This window comes from Aquarana catesbeiana, linkage group LG08 (assembly GCF_042186555.1).
Source record: "Aquarana catesbeiana isolate 2022-GZ linkage group LG08, ASM4218655v1, whole genome shotgun sequence".
NCBI lineage: Eukaryota > Metazoa > Chordata > Amphibia > Anura > Ranidae > Aquarana > Aquarana catesbeiana.
Window position 1 is genome coordinate 64,175,187 of NC_133331.1, and position 16,486 is coordinate 64,191,672.

The 16,486-nt window shown below is 43.4% G+C and overlaps 1 protein-coding gene across 9 annotated transcripts in view; it reads left to right on the top strand.

Annotated features, from left to right (window-relative positions):
• SORCS1 (sortilin related VPS10 domain containing receptor 1) overlaps nucleotides 1-16,486 on the top strand; it is a 1,093,315-nt gene that overhangs the window by 958,341 nt on the left and 118,488 nt on the right. For all 9 annotated transcript variants that reach the window (XM_073595916.1, XM_073595919.1, XM_073595918.1 and 6 more), the window contains exon 24: nucleotides 2,092-2,191. In XM_073595916.1, the coding sequence (XP_073452017.1) occupies nucleotides 2,092-2,191 (100 nt within the window). The remainder of the gene's footprint in view (nucleotides 1-2,091; nucleotides 2,192-16,486) is intronic.

Consider the following 16,486-nt stretch of genomic DNA (forward strand, 5'->3'; position numbering starts at 1 on the left):
TTTTTAACTATTCTCTGTAAACCTGAGAGATGGTTGTGCATGAAAATCCCAGTAGATCGACAGTTTTTGAAATACTCAGACCAGCTCATCTGGCCATCTGGCACCAACAACCATGCCACGTTTAAAGTCACTTAAATCCCCTTTCTTCCCTATTCTGATGCTTGGTTTGAACTTCCGCAAGTCGTCTTCACCATGTCTAGATACCTAAATGCCATAAGTGGCTTCCATGTGATTGGCTGATTAGCAATTTGTGTTACGAAGCAATTAACCACTTAACAACCCTAACAACCAGCCCATAGCCGAATGACAGCTACAGGGCGGTTCGATAACTCTGGGAGGGTGTACATTGACGTCCTCCCAGAATCGCGCTCCCCATCTGGACCCAACGCATCACAGATCACGGTAAATGGCCGCTGACATCGGCCATTTACCACGTGATCGCTCCGTCAAATGATGGAGCGATCACATGTAAACAAACTGGCGTGATATCCGGCTCCTCTCTCCCCTCTCTGTACAGTGTGAGCGGAGAGGGGAGAGATCGGATTCAGCAGCGCTGTGGGCTGGATGTGTAGTACGCACAGCGCTGCTCAGTGACACTAACAACTGCAGCCTCTGCCATCCCTCCACCATACTCTGCATCCTGCCATCCCTCCACCATACTCTGCATCCTGCCATCCCTCTGCCATCCCTCCACCATACTCTGCATCCTGCCATCCCTCTGCCATCCCTCCACCATACTCTGCATCCTGCCATCCCTCTGCCATCCTTCCACCATACTCTGCATCCTGCCATCCTGCCATCCCTCCACCATACTCTGCATCCTGCCATCCTGCCATCAATCCACCATACTCTGCATCCTGCCATCCCTCTGCCATCCCTCCACCATACTCTGCATCCTGCCATCCCTCTGCCATCCCTCCACCATACTCTGCATCCTGTCATCCCTCTGCCATCCCTCCACCATACTCTGCATCCTGCCATCCTGCCATCCCTCCACCATACTCTGCATCCTGCCATGAATCCACCATACTCTGCATCCTGCCATCCCTGTGCCATCCTGCCATCTCTCCACCATACTCTGCATCCTGCCTTCCCTCCACCATACTCTGCATCCTGCCATCCCTGTGCCATCCTGTCATCCCTCCACCATACTCTGCATCCTGCCTTCCCTCCGCCATACTCTGCATCCTGCCATCTCTCTGCCATCCTGTTATCCCTCCACCATACTCTGCCATCCTGTCATCCCTCCACCATACTCTGCCATCCTGCCATCCCTCCACCATACTCTACCTTCCTTTCACAAAAACTAAATGACATACACCGATTTGGGTTATTTTTACCAAAGATATGTAGCAGTATAAATTTTGGCCAAAATTTATGAAGAAAAATTACTCATTTGCAAAATTTTATAACAGAAACAAAGAAAATGCATTTTTTTTACAGAATTTTCAGTCTTTTTTTTTTTATAGCGCAAAAAATAAAAAACCTAGAGGTGATTAAATATCACTAAAGGAAAGCTCTATTTGTGGGAAAAAAGGCCAAAAATGTCATTTGGGTACAGTGTTGCATGACTGAGTAATTGTCATTCAAATTGTGAGAGCACTGAAAGCTGAAAATTGGTCTGGTTAGGAAGGGGGTTTAAGTGCCCAGTGGCCAAGTGGTTAAACAGGTGTACCTGATACATTGGCGGATGAGTTTATCTTTTTTCATGTTAAGTGCACACATGGCAAATATTGTGCCACAGTACTCCCCCTGATTATTGCTTCATCTATTTTTCTCTCCAGAAGGATGGAACCAATTTTGTTTAGGCATTACCCATTATATACAGTATATTGCACAGATACAGTAAATTAACTGTTTAATTTTTTTTTTTAGCAAAACTAAAAGCTGTATATGATAAATCACTTTAAAAAATAATACACATACATATACATATACTGCTAGAAGCAACAAAGGTCACCTCAACACAATGAAGAAATAATGGTGTTAAGACAATAATAATTTATACAGTGAGAAGGATGATAACTGTTTGATGAACTAGAAACCCGATATAAGATTTTATTTTAATTAAACACGTGTTTCTTTTGTCAGATTGCCGATGTGTTCATCAACAAACTCAATCAAGACATGGTTCATTTTGAGCTGAAACCCGGGGTCCGAATCATGGTCCATGTAGCTCATTTAACAGCAGGTAACTGCTATGATTAATATTTTTTTGACAGTTTGTATTTTCTGTAATGATATCTTATTTTCCAGAAAACTAGAAGACCAGGACTCATCAAGATTTGTAGTTTAGGGCCAACAACCAAAATGTTCTGTTACCAGCCAATCTTTCTTCCATGTTAGAGAGGCATGCTATGTGTTGTATGTTAGAGAGCCTTCAGTTGGTTTGTATATCAGAGAGACTTAAGTTGTATGTTGTGTTACAGAGATGTCAGTTATATTGTATCTTAGAGAGACGTGAGTTGGGTTGTATGTTAGAAAGACATATGTCATATCTTATGTTACAGAAATGTCAGTTGTAGTGTATGTTACAGAGACATGATGTTGGGTTATATGTAAGAGATACATGAGTTATATCTTATGTTAGAGCTACATCAGTTATATTGTATGTTAGCGATACATGAGTTATATCTTATGTTAGAGAGACATCAATTGTATTATATGTTAGAGATACGTGAGTTGGGTTGTATGTTAGAGATACATCAGTTGTATTCAATGTTAGAGATACATCAGTTGTATTGTATGTTAGAGATACATGAGTTGGGTTGTATGTTAGAGATACATAGTTTCATAGTTTAATAGTTGGTAAGGTTGAATAAAGACACTATTTCATCCCGTTCAACCTGTGTGGGCGTGTGTATTTCCTTGTCGATAATCATTTCCCTTATGCTTGTATACTGTGTTCGCTAAGATGCATGTCCAAGAGTCTTTTAAAACTATCAATACTTCCTGCTGACACCACCAAATTGTGGAAGAGAGTTCCACATCCTTACTGCCCTGACAGTGAAAACCCTCCTACACAGCTTAAGGTTAAACCACTTCTCCTCCAATCTCATTGTAAGACCCGATACAAGATATACATGAGCTATATCTTATGTTAGAGAGACGTCAGTTGTATTGTATGTTAGAAAGACCTGAGTTGAGTTGTAGGTTAGAGAGTAGAAAGTCACAAGTTGGGTTGTATGTTAAGAGAGATAATGTTGGATTGTATTTATGAGAGTCATCAGTTGTATTATAAAGACATCCGTTGTATTATATGTTAGACAGGCATGAGTTGGATTGTATGTTATAGAGACATGAGTTATATTATACAGTATGTTAGAGAGACATGAGTAATATTGTATATTAGAGAGACAAGAGTTGTGTGTAAGAGAAACACAAACTAGGTTTTTGTTAGAGACGCATGAGTTGGGTTGTATGTTAATGAGACATGAGTTGAGTCGTATGTTATAGAGACATCAGTTGTATTATACAGTATGTTGGAGAGACATGAGTAATATTGTATTGTTAGAGCGACATGAGTTGGGTTGTGTGTTAATAAAGGGATCGGGAGCTTGGTCCACAACCAAGCTTCCCAAGAGAAATGGGGCGATTGGACTATCTCGGTACAGTGAGGCAAATACATTCGATTGTGTAGGCAGATGTATAAAAGTACTACAAAAGTTTATTAATACAAAAATAATAATCAGTTACAGGTTAAAAGCGTGATAACAATCCATGTGTATCACCAAGACAATGATCCTCAAACAGAGGAGGTCACAGTGGGATAGTTGGTCACGGATAACATCTCAACTAGTTTTGCAGACTATTGCAGCTTCATCAGGAGGGTATCTGTAATTTGAGGTTGTATGTTAGACATGATTTAGTTTTTTATATTAGAGGGACAGTGTTCCAAGGTCACAGGGAAAATAAATAGTTTAGCTTTTGAATATGTTTTCCTGTTAACATCTGATAAAGATGTCATGTGTTTGAGGCTCTATAGAAGCCAACACTCAACCAGTTATCAATATTAAAGGATCACTCTTAAGCTGCTAAGCTGCAATATTTTTTACATGTTTTCTTAGGTTTTTTTTTTTCTTTTATGTCTTTAGCATAACATGTTTAAAACAGGGAGTGAAGGGCTCCCTGATAAGCAGACCTCATATTATCATGTAAGGTAAAGCAAAACAGAAGTTCTCATTCTTTTCTACTATATCCAATATGAAAAAAATAAAAATAAAAACTATGTCTGAGGTTGAGCAACTCCTTTCCAGCCTCCGTGCTCCCCTATAGAAAACCCTGTAAGCAGTATGTTATACTTTTATTTTTTCAACATAGTTTTTCTGATGTCTTCTGGTTGGTCACCTAATGCAGAAGGTTCTCCTCGGTCTTCTCCAGTGGTTGATGGTCTTAAAAAATGCACATCAACAACACTCTGCCTGTCAATACACTGTGGCCCGGGGCTCACAGTCCTTCTTTGACCTTCCGTGCTGAGTAAGGCTGGGTGTCATTCAACCCAGAAGACTAAGGCATCTTGTGGTGGAGAAGAGGTCCTGCAGGGGACAGTTTTGGGTTTAATGTGAACATTGCAGCCATAGTTGATTGAAAATTTAAAACAAAAAAAATTTCCTGGAGTTGTATGTGTCTTCTCTGCTAGTTAATGGCAGGTCAGTTATTATGAACAGAAGAAAAAAAAATAGCTCGAAAGCCAGCAGAACTTTAGAAAATTAACTAATAAAACTTTAAAAACAAGTGAAATTTTCAATGCAGTCAATCAAACCACAGGAATCCACAGTTATCTTTTCTGTTTAATGCAAGTGGAATACAACCAACTAATTAGCCATACCTAGCTCTACCCTTTTAAGTCTCAGATATGTCTAAATTGCTTATAAATAAGGCCCAGATCATACTTGGGAATCCAGTGGAGGTAACAGATGTGGTGGAGACTGTGAGTAGAAAATTGTCCAGGGACGTCTCGCAGAGGAAAGGCAGGATGCAGATAAGAAGGTCCACAGTGTGTAACTTACATCTTGCTAGCATGGTTGTTAATAAGATCCTGGGGAATGTCAATTCATGTTTTTGCATCCCATTAGTAGCAAAGCAGATGTTCCTGGTGCCCCAGCTCTATACAGATTGCATACCTCAGCTCACTCTGTGTTGTCTTCTGCATTATGCCTATTCATTTACAGGCATCTACAGAGTTATTAATGAGCTGTTTTGAGTCTTGCACAATTAAAGGGTCAGACCACTCAAAACGATTATTTCACTGTTTGGTAGATGCTGGAGTGTGAAACCACTTGACAATTTCCTCTGTTGGTGAGATTATCTAGTTCTGCTGTGACCATTATGAAGGGCCCCTACTATACCTACAGGTTGTTTTGTTTAGAAAAAAATGTGGAGTGAACTCACACATCCAGTGCAGGTATCTCCTGCGTATACTTTCAGCCCTCTTCAAGTGCCCAGAAACCCCTGAAACCTGAGACACTTTAATCTGCCTTATAGAACATTTCCAAGTATAGTCAGGGCTGGACTGGGACAAAAATTTGGCCCTGGACTTCCTCATGACTGGCCCACTTGAATTTTGAGTGTCCCCAACAGCATCCCCCTTACATCAGAGTGTTCCCAACAGCGCCCCCCTTACATTAGAGTGTCCCCAACAGCGCCCCCCCTTACATCAGAGTGTCCCCAACAGCGCCCCCCTTACATCAGAGTGTCCCCAACAGCACCCCTCTTACATCAGAGTGTCCCCAACAGAGTCCCCCTTACATCAGAGTGTTCCCAACAGCGTCCCCCTTACATCAGAGTGTTCCCAACAGCATCCCCCTTACATCAGAGTGTCCCCAACAGCATCCCCCTTACATCAGAGTGTCCTCAACAGCGCCCCCCTTACATCAGAGTGCCCCAACAGAGTCCCCCTTACATCAGAGTGTTCCCAACAGCGCCCCCCTTACATCAGAGTGTCCCCAACAGAGTCCCCCTTACATCAGAGTGTTCCCAACAGCGTCCCCCTTACATCAGAGTGTCCCCAACAGCGTCCCCCTTACATCAAAGTGTCCCCAACAGAGTCCCCCTTACATCAGAGTGTTCCCAACAGCGCCCCCTTACATCAGAGTGTCCCCAACAGCACCCCCTTACATCAGAGTGTCCCCAACAGCGTCCCCCTAACATCAAAGTGTCCCCAACAGCGTCCCCCTTACATAAGAGTGTCCCCAACAGAGTCCCCCTTACATAAGAGTGTCCCCAACAGCATCCCCCTTACATCAGAGTGTCCCCAACAACATCCCCCTTACATCAGAGTATCCCCAACAGCATCCCCCTTACATCAGAGTGTCCCAATCAGCAGCTCCCTTCACAGAGAGTCCCCACCAGCAGCCCACTTCACATAGCAGTCCCCACCAGCAGCTCCCTTCACATCAGAGTCCCCACCAGCAGCCCACTTCACATAGCAGTCCCCACCAGCAGCTCCCTTCACATCAGAGTCCCCACCAGCAGCCCACTTCACATCAGAGTCCCCACCAGCAGCCCACTTCACATCACAGTCCCCACCAGCAGCCCACTTCACATCACAGTCCCCATCAGAGAGCCCCCATCAGCAGCCCATCACAGCAGTGTCCTCCCTCTCCTCCCTCTCCCACATGTACTAACCGTTTTGAAGGCAGCTTCTCGTTCCTCTCTCCAGTCATGTGATAACAAGTGATAGGGGAGAGAGGAAGGAAAGTCTGCCGTTGGTCTATCTCCCCCTGCAGGCTGGAGGGAGCATAACGCCTAATGGAAGGAAGCTTCTCCTCCTGACAGGAGTGAAATTGCGATCACTCACTGTCAGAGAGGAGCGGCTCCAGGACTGCACCTGACTGGCCCACTGAGCCATCAGCCCACCGGGAATCTCCCGGTAGTCCCTATGGCCAGTACAGGCCTGAGTATAGTCCACCTACTCGCTCCTGCACCTGCCTGTTAATTCAGTGCTTTGATGGATGACATGATTGACCAACAAGAAGGTTTTGAAGGTAGGAGTTGGCAAACCAACCACTTAGTAAAATTACCCTGTAAGCTTAGAAAAAGCAAAAATTTCTTGCAAGAGGAAGGGTATTATTCTCACCTTTCCAGTGGTCAGAGAAAATGTTGGATGCCTGTGTTCCTCGCTTCATGATGTGGTTCCATCTTCTGACCCCCCACATCACTGCTGACTCCTGTAATGGAAAAGGGGTGAGAGGATTGAACCACAGTGCGCAGTGAGGGGGACAAGCATCCGATACTCCCAGAGGTTTCAAATTGTGAAAACACTGGCAGAGGCTGTAGCACCGATTAGAGAAGTTCAGGGACTTAGGCCACCAGAGAGTTGAGTATTGTACCTCTTTTCTTGCAAGGAACCTTCAATTGCATTTTTTTTAACCTGATACCCGTCACTATAAGTCCAGAGCTCTGTTATTTAACACTGCAGGTCAAGCAGCTGATGGGGACCGCAACATTTAGACTTCCGGTGAAGTTTGACCTACTAGGGGAAGTGTTAGGCTAAATATTCTGATTCTTCCATGCCATGACTGTTTCATTTTGAATATACTGTAGTTTCCAAAAATTTGGTGGAATGATTTTTCCATGGTTGAAGTAGTTGGGACTTCAAGGAGGATTGTTTATTGAGCTGGAGGGAGGAAATCATTACGTAGTAAACAGTATACCGTGTTATCTATGGCTACAGCAAAAAAAGATTTTGAGGTTATAATTTCAGATTATTGCAAAATGAGTAAACAGGGAGACCAGGAAGCAAAAAAAACCCAAACAGAATTCTGGGGTGATTGACAGCAGCGGGTGCCAATGGTGCTCGCTGCTGTCTCAGCCAATAAGAAGGGAGAGTCCCCAGGCCTTTGTGGCTCTTGTGCAACATCGTGAATTGAGATGGGGTTCAGGTAAGTATTAAGGGGGCTGCTGCACACAGAAGGTTTTTTATCTTAATGCATTTAGTAGCTGTTGTTTTCTCCTGCTTCCTTCTTCCGCTGTCACTGGTTATCAAGGAAGCAGTGGGTGCCTACACCTGCCTTAGCAACTAGTGACGTCACCTTACCTTTTTCATTTAGTGTGTTAACAAAGCAGCTTGTAATAAAAAAGAAAAAAAAAGTAAATGGTGTGGCGGCCCATCTCTAATTCATACCAAGCACTTCAGACCTATGCTCTAAAAAAAAGTTCAAGAAAAATCTTTAACCACTTCAGCCCCAGAAGAATTGGCTGCTCAATGACTAGGCCATTTTTTGCGATATGGCACTGCATCGCTTCAAATGACAATTGTGCGGTTGTGCGACGCTGTACCCAAACATCCTTTTTTTTCCCCACAAACAGAGCTTTCTTTTGGTGGTATTTGATCATCTCTGCAGTTTTTATTTTTTGCACTATAAACAAAAAAGAGCGACAATTTTGAAAAAAACACAATATTTTGTAATTTTTGCTATAATAAATATCCCCAATTTGGGGGGGAGTGTCCGGACACTGAGCAAGGAAGACGTGCTTGTATTGAGCTCTGCTCAGCCAACAAGCAATCTACTGCCATCCTACCTTTCTCTTACCCCGGAGAACTTCCAAAAGCACGGCATACTACTCACTACAATCCCTGCTGCAAACACAGCTAAAAATTACCCTCCATTTCGGAATCTACCCGACTGTATACATCCCGGTCTGGCTCTCTGCTCCCTGGGCTCGAGGCCCGACGCCATCTTGAGGCCTCTCGGCCCCCACGCTTCTAAACAGCAATCATCTTACCTCCACCGGCCAGCGGGACACCTTCGGCGGCTGCTGGATAGACCTGAAGCGGAGCGGTGCTGCCTGGGGATCCCCGACCGTGAGCCCTGAAATACCGCGGCCTGACGTCCATCTACAGCCTGCGGCCTACTGATCAGGCCACGCCAGCTCCCTGGAGGACACAGTGAGTAGTGGGAACATCCACACCTCCCATCCCAAAACCAAGCGTCCCTGACATCAACCGCCAACTGCCCCATTAGCTGTGTGCCTCCCCAGGAGCCCTTTAGCCCAGACGAAGCCCAGACGGAGCGGCAATCACACAGCCGGCCGGCCGGCCCATAGGAAAGACCGCGGCTTCGGCCTACACACGGAGGTCGGTGGCCATCTTGGGACTCCAAGATACACCCAGCTGCTTCTATTCATCCAAACTGTGCTTACTCATCATAACCCAGAGACACAGTGAGCAGTGGAATCACCCACACTTACCATCCCACAGCCAAACATCCCGGACATTAAGCACTAACTGTCACCACAGGAAAGACCAAGGCTTTGGCCTACACACGGAGGCCGGCGGCCATTTTGGGACTCCAAAATACACCCAGCTGCTTCTGTTCCTCTAAGCTGCACCCACTCATCATAATTAATCTCTTTATACATCCTTATCAATACTCACTACTGGGAACATTATGCTCTGTAACAGTTACCTAACAAATCACCCTTACAACTGTTCCATGTAAAACGCACACGCAGCTTGCAAAAATGGAAGACGTCTGAATTCTAAGCCTTAACCTCCGCCTACAGATCCGAACCTCCCGTTCCGCAACGCTATTATTTTCAAGACCCGGGAGACGCACTAACTTTTCAAGGTACCCCATAGTTACTTCTCAATTAGTGCATGGGTAAAATTGGAGACCAACGCACCGTATACTCAAAACAAGTCTCACCCCGCACTTCGGCGAACCCACTCAATGGAGAAATACCTACGGAGGCCCCACTCCCCGGCCTCAAATACCCCGGAGACAGCTATGAACCAAACGGACAATTTCCCATTAGTAGATCCCTCTCTCTTTATAGAAGACTCTTCACAACGTCCACAGCCACCTGTCTCCCCCGCAACATTATTACCTGTAACAGTGGACGTTTTAGATACCAAGTTACAAGCTCTGCTTCACAACATCACCCATAATATCACCAAAGAAGTAAATAAGCTAGCCCATGAGCTTAGGGGTGAAATAGATCAACTTGGTGAACGTACGGATCATCTGGAAACCAAATTCGACGACATGGTTCAATATGTCCATGTCCTAGAAGAGGAAAACGCAGGCCTGAAAAATGCAGTCTCGCTACTACAAACACAGCAAGAAGACCTCGAAAATCGAGAACGCCGTCAGAACTTACGCTTCCGCGGAGTCCCGGAATCCATTCCAGATAAAGAAATTCGATCATATCTCCTTGCTCTGTTTGTCAAGTTGGTACCTCATATCCCTGACATAGAATGACGCCTGGATAGAGCACACAGATCACTGGCTCCTAAACCTCCTCAAGGTGCTAATCCCAGGGACATAATCGCTCGTTTCCACTTTTATGAGAGCAAGGAGGCCTTGACCATTGCTACCCGTAACAGATCGAGGGTCGAATTCAAAGGCGCAAAACTACAAATTTTCAATGATCTATCGCCCATCACTTTGGCTAAACGCCGCGCTCTACGCCCAGTTACCTCCCATCTGCAACAATACCAAGTCCCTTATCGTTGGGGTTTCCCGTTCAGATTGTCAGTCATGAAAGACGGTTCACAACACTCCATGCGAGACCTACAAGAATGCGAAACTTTTATCAAAAACCTAGGTCTCCCTCCTATACCAGATGAAGACCTGCAGATACAAATTCCACCTTCCCGGCAGATGTCCACGCCTGGGAAAATATGGACCCCGGTACGCCAGAAGTCAAAGAAGACACCAGTTACACCTCAAAGAGCGGCTCCATTTAAAGGACCTACTTGAAAACGTCATGTGACATATCCCTTTGATTCCTCTTTACACATAGGTCAGATTTTTTTTTTTTTGACCTATGTGTTCTGAGACTCTGTGCTCAGAGTCGATCCTCCATATCCGAAGTGCCTTACATGTTTATTTGCTTACTTGTTTGTTACAACCCAGCACATAACCTCCATGTTGGGGGTTCCATGTTTTTTCTTTTTCTTTTTTAATGTTCGGATCGGGCGGAGGCCCACAAGTCTAATTTTGTAGGCTGACACACCCCCTGTTAACATGGTCTTGACTCGAGACCGTGATTTCCTGAGGCTTCTACATGCCTCAGGCCTAATACCTAACTGGTATATGTTTTTTTTTTCTTTTTTTTTCACTAGAGACCCTTTTTGGTTCTAACCTGGATCTCCTCTTTTTTTTATTGCTCTTTCTGTTTTTGTTTTCTACTTCCCAACCCCTTGTTTCGATTGATTTTCTCATACATATGGGTTTTTTTTTTTCAAACCCACGTTCAAAATACAGTTATGTTTTAAAAATTATACAATACTGTCATATGATTTCCTATGATACATCTATTATTATGTTTTATACATCATGGTACACGTTCCTTCCCTATCCTCTAAATTTAATATTTGCTTTACTCATATACCTGAGCTATGGCTGTAAGTATACTGTCATGTAATGTCAAAGGTCTAGGTTCCATCCGCAAACGTTGGTTGGCATTGAAGGAGTTTAGGACATCCAGAGCAGAAGTGATCATGGTTCAGGAGACACATTTTAAAGCGGAGGGATCTTTTAAATTTGCCTCCAAGCATTTTCCTACCGCTTATATAGCATCAGACCCTTCTGGAAGGGCTGGAGTAGCCATATTATTGAAACGTAATTCTAATATCCGTGTCAGGTCGACATACTTAGACCCTCAAGGCCGTTTTGTTCTCCTGAGCTGTGATCATGAAAATGTTTCATTTACCCTTGCCAATGTGTATGCACCTAACACAGGACAGATTGGTTTTCTTGAAAGGTTTTTTGAAAAATTGCAATCCTTCTCTCAACCATTCATGGTCATTGGGGGGGATTTCAATTTATGCATGTCTCCGACTAAAGATAGACTTGCCCTTTTTACACACACCCCACCTCCCCAGGTTCAAAAGATGGCTACATCCTTTAGAAAACTTATCAGAGCTCACAACCTCTTTGATACTTGGAGGATAAAACACCCTACAGCCAAACAATTTACATTCTATTCACCCCCACACAAGCTATATACAAGACTAGATCACTTCTTTGTCTCAGCACCCTTACTGTCATATGTAGTCCATTCAGAAATAAATACAATCACATGGTCGGATCATGCCCCCATAACCCTTGATCTCCTCCTAACCAAACCTACATCTAGGTCGTGCCACTGGCGTCTTAACGAGACCCTTCTTAAAATACCTGATATTCATATTCATCTCCAGAAAAAACTGACAGAATTTTTTGAACTTAACGAGGGTTCGGTTTCTGAGGCGTCCACCCTATGGGAGGCTCATAAGGCCTTTTTCAGGGGAGAGTGCATCTCCTCAAGCTCTCGTCTTAAAAAAGACCGAGCTCTTCAAAGATCATCGCTCTTATATGACTTATCCAAAGCAGAGGAATCCCTTGTCAGCTCCCCTACGGTGGAACGCCTTAGATCAGTGGTATCGTTACGTAACCGCATTAAATCTCTTGATCTGAATACACTTGCTAAATCCTTGCTATGGTCCAAACAAAAGTTTTACGAATTCGCTAATAGACCCCATAGAATGCTAGTCAACAAATTAAAACCTAGACCCGCAGCCTCAATCCCTGATTTACTATTACAACCCAACGGTGAACCTACATATTGCCCCCAACACATGTCCAAAGTCTTTGGTGATTATTACCAAAAACTCTATAACTGCCTAGCAACAGACCAAAATTTTACATTCACTCAAGAAAAGTTTGATGACTTTATCAAAACTCTAAATCTTCCTATACTCTCTCCTGAGAAACGCTCAGGGCTCAATGCTCCCATCTCTGCTGAAGAAATTACAGCGGTTATTAAACAGCTTCCGACCCACAAGTCCCCAGGGCCCGACGGGCTTCCTTATTCATATTTTAAAAGCTTCCTACCAGTTTTAATACCCCATATGATAAGTTTATTTACCTCTCTGATGTCAGGAAAAGTTCCGCACTCCCAATTCCTTCATGCCTTTATTACAGTTATTCCGAAACCGGATAAGGACTTATCACTACCAGACAATTATCGCCCCATTGCCCTCCTGAACTCTGATTATAAGATTTTCACAAAAATTTTAGCTAACAGACTGTCCCTACTTCTTCCCTCACTTATACATAGGGACCAGGTCGGTTTTGTTCCCACTAGACACGCAGGAGACAACACTAGAAGAATTATCGATCTTATTGATCTACTGACTAAAACTAAGAAACCTGCGATAGTCCTTAGTTTAGATGCTCAGAAGGCGTTTGATCGCCTAAACTGGTCTTTTATGTTCGCCATTTTGACTAGATATGGAATTTCAGGTCCCTTTATACACGCTTTAAGAGCGCTTTACTCCACGCCCACATCCCAGGTACAGTTGTCTTCCCATGTCTCTCCGCTATTCTCCCTAAGTAATGGTACTCGTCAGGGATGCCCTCTATCCCCCTTACTTTTTATTTTAAGCCTGGAACCTCTGGCCGAAGCTATTCGTTCCCACCCTGACATAGGGGGAGTGGCGCTGAGACATCAGGAATACAAACTGTCCCTATTTGCTGACGACATTCTAGTAACATTGACCCATCCCCATATATCACTCCCCTCTCTTCATGCAATTCTACATCAATTTGGCAGCATTTCAGGTTTTAAAATAAACCCGACCAAAACTGAAGCCCTCCCTATTAACCTTTCCACAGATATGCTCTCAACTTTACAGGAAAATTTCAAATATCGTTGGTGCACCCACTCCTTGAAATATCTTGGGGTTTATCTGACCTCCTCCTACTCCACTCTTTTTCAGGCCAATTTTCCTCCTATGTTCATAGAAATCAACAAATTATTAAAGTCATGGACGAACCTCCCCTTATCCCTTCTTGGAAGGATAAATGTCCTCAAAATGTCGGTGCTCCCTAAACTCCTTTATCTCTTTGAGACCCTCCCAGTCAAGGTTCCAATGTCCCAATTAAAGTTAATCCAACGAAATTTCCTAAATTTTATTTGGAATCATAAATCTCATAGGATAGCTAGCTCGGTACTCTTTGCATCCCGAGCCGGTGGAGGTTTGGGGGCACCCGACATAATCAAATATTATTATGCCTCCCATCTAAGAACAATAACTTCTTGGACATCCAGATACGCCCCTAACAGATGGTCTGAGATAGAAATGGGCATCACGGTTCCCGCACATCCATGCTATATGTTATGGCCATCTTCGGATAAATTCATCTCTCAGTTACGTAAAATCAGCCTAAATCCGATGCTATTTACCCTCTCAATATGGAAAAGCTGCTCCGATAAATATAAACTTTCATCCCCATGCTCTCCTTTAACAAATATTACCTTTAATCCGGAAATCCCTGATAGTCTCTCTTATGATGCCATGTTGCCCTGGACGAAAGCCGGTATTTTCCAACTACGCCACCTGGTTAACCCAGTTACCCGCAAACGCCTCACTTTTACTGACCTACAATCTAAATATAAAATCCCAAAAAACCTCTTTTACTCCTTTCTACAAATCCAACATTTTCTCTCCACCAAAATACCACAACTGACCCTAACTATCCCTACTGAATTTGAAGAGGTGTGCTCCAGAGGCCCTCATGACTCTCATCTAATATCCACCATTTACAAAATTCTGCATGCTGCCTCTCCTATCACAGAACAGACTCACACATATATGCGCAAATGGTCCCATATTTTAAACAGACCTATTCAAATAAGTGAATGGAAGAATATCTGGGAAAATGCATCTAAGACATCCAGGTGTGTGACTCAGAAAGAAACATCCTATAAAATACTGATGTTCTGGTATAGAACCCCGGAGTTTCTTTTAAGACAGAAACTGACTACATCCGGTCAATGCTGGAGATGTGGCTCATCTCTGGGCACTCACTTCCATATATTTTGGGAATGTCCCTTGATAATGCCATATTGGTCACAGATCCATGCCCTGTTGGGGAAAATTCTAAAATTCCCTATACCCTATCAACCTATACATCTCTTGCTGGGCTTGCCCCTCCCTAAGATGCCAAAAACACTTAGGAAACTGATGGCTTTCATCTTATTAGCAGCCAAACGGGTTATACCCCAATGTTGGTTAGTTAACACCCCCCCTACTTTTGCACAATTTTTGTCAGTAATTACAGACATTCGCAGGATGGAATGTATCACAGCCATAATTGACGACTCCCTTCCCAAATTTGAGGCTATATGGGGACACTGGGATTCCTCTGAATACAACATAGAGAACCCCAGGTAGTCCAGAGTCAATGAGATATAAAGACAGTTTCCTATATTGATTGACTGCAGCAGGGCCACAAACCATGCCATTGCTTTATTTCACTAACTGACCCTCTTATTTCTACCATTATGTGTATGTATTGTCTGAAAATCATTTGACACCTAGTGTTATTTCTTCTTGATATGTAATAAGCTACCAAAAAATGTTTTACCTCATTGAAAATATGCTGCTATCAATGTCTTTTCTAAAAGAATGAATACTCTGTTTATGTATACTTGAATATACTTAATAAATAAACAATTAAAAAAAAAAAAAAAAAAAATATCCCCAATTTATTTTATTTTTTCCTCAGTTTAGGCTGATATGTATTCTTCTACATATTTTTGGTAATAAAAATCGCAAAAAGCGTATATTGATTGGTTTGTGCAAAAGTTATAGCGTCTACAAGATAGGGGATAGATTTATGGCATTTTTATTCTTATTTTTTTATTACTAGCAATGGCGGCGATCTGCGATTTTTACCGAGACTGCGATATTATGGCGGACGCATCGGACACTTTTGACACATTTTTGGGACGATTGACAATTATACAGCGATCAGTGCTATAAAAATGCACTGATTACTGTATAAATGTCACTGGCAGGAAAGGGGTTAACACTAGGGGGCGATCAAGGCGTTAACTGTTTTCCCTATGTGTGTGTTCTAACTGTGGGGGATAGAAATGACTATAGGAGATAAGAGATCATGGTTTCCTAGCCTGTAGGAACTCACAATCTCTCTCCTCTCTTCACAGAACTGGGATGTCTGTGTTTACACACACATGTCCCTGTTCTTCCTCTCGTGCCCGCGATTGCTCGTGGCCGGTGGTCATCGTGACCTCCGGTCACGAGCATCGGCACCTCCAGTGTGCAGTGGGCGCGCGTGCCTGCTATTCCGCTTAAAGGGACTGACATATAGCTACGACGGTTCGCGGGATCGTGCCGACCTGCCGCAGTATAATGACGGCGGCTGGTCAGCAAGTGGTTAAAAATAAAAAAAGGAGGCACACTCAATCCTCTTGGTCTTTTGCTGCTGTGACTCTTCTACATTACTATGAGACACCTGTAGTACATACAAGGGTCAGAGGCACTGTGCAAATTAAAAAAAATAAGAAGCAAAACACCGATATCTCATAGAGGAAGACATTGCCTATGTTTTAAGCAGTCTGCCTATAACAGTAATTTTACATTTACACCAACACTACCAATAGATGTCACTTCTCATCAGGCATTAACTTGAAGCTTGAGCAATGGGGAAAGGAAAGGAAAATGCAATATAATCTTTTCAAATGAATG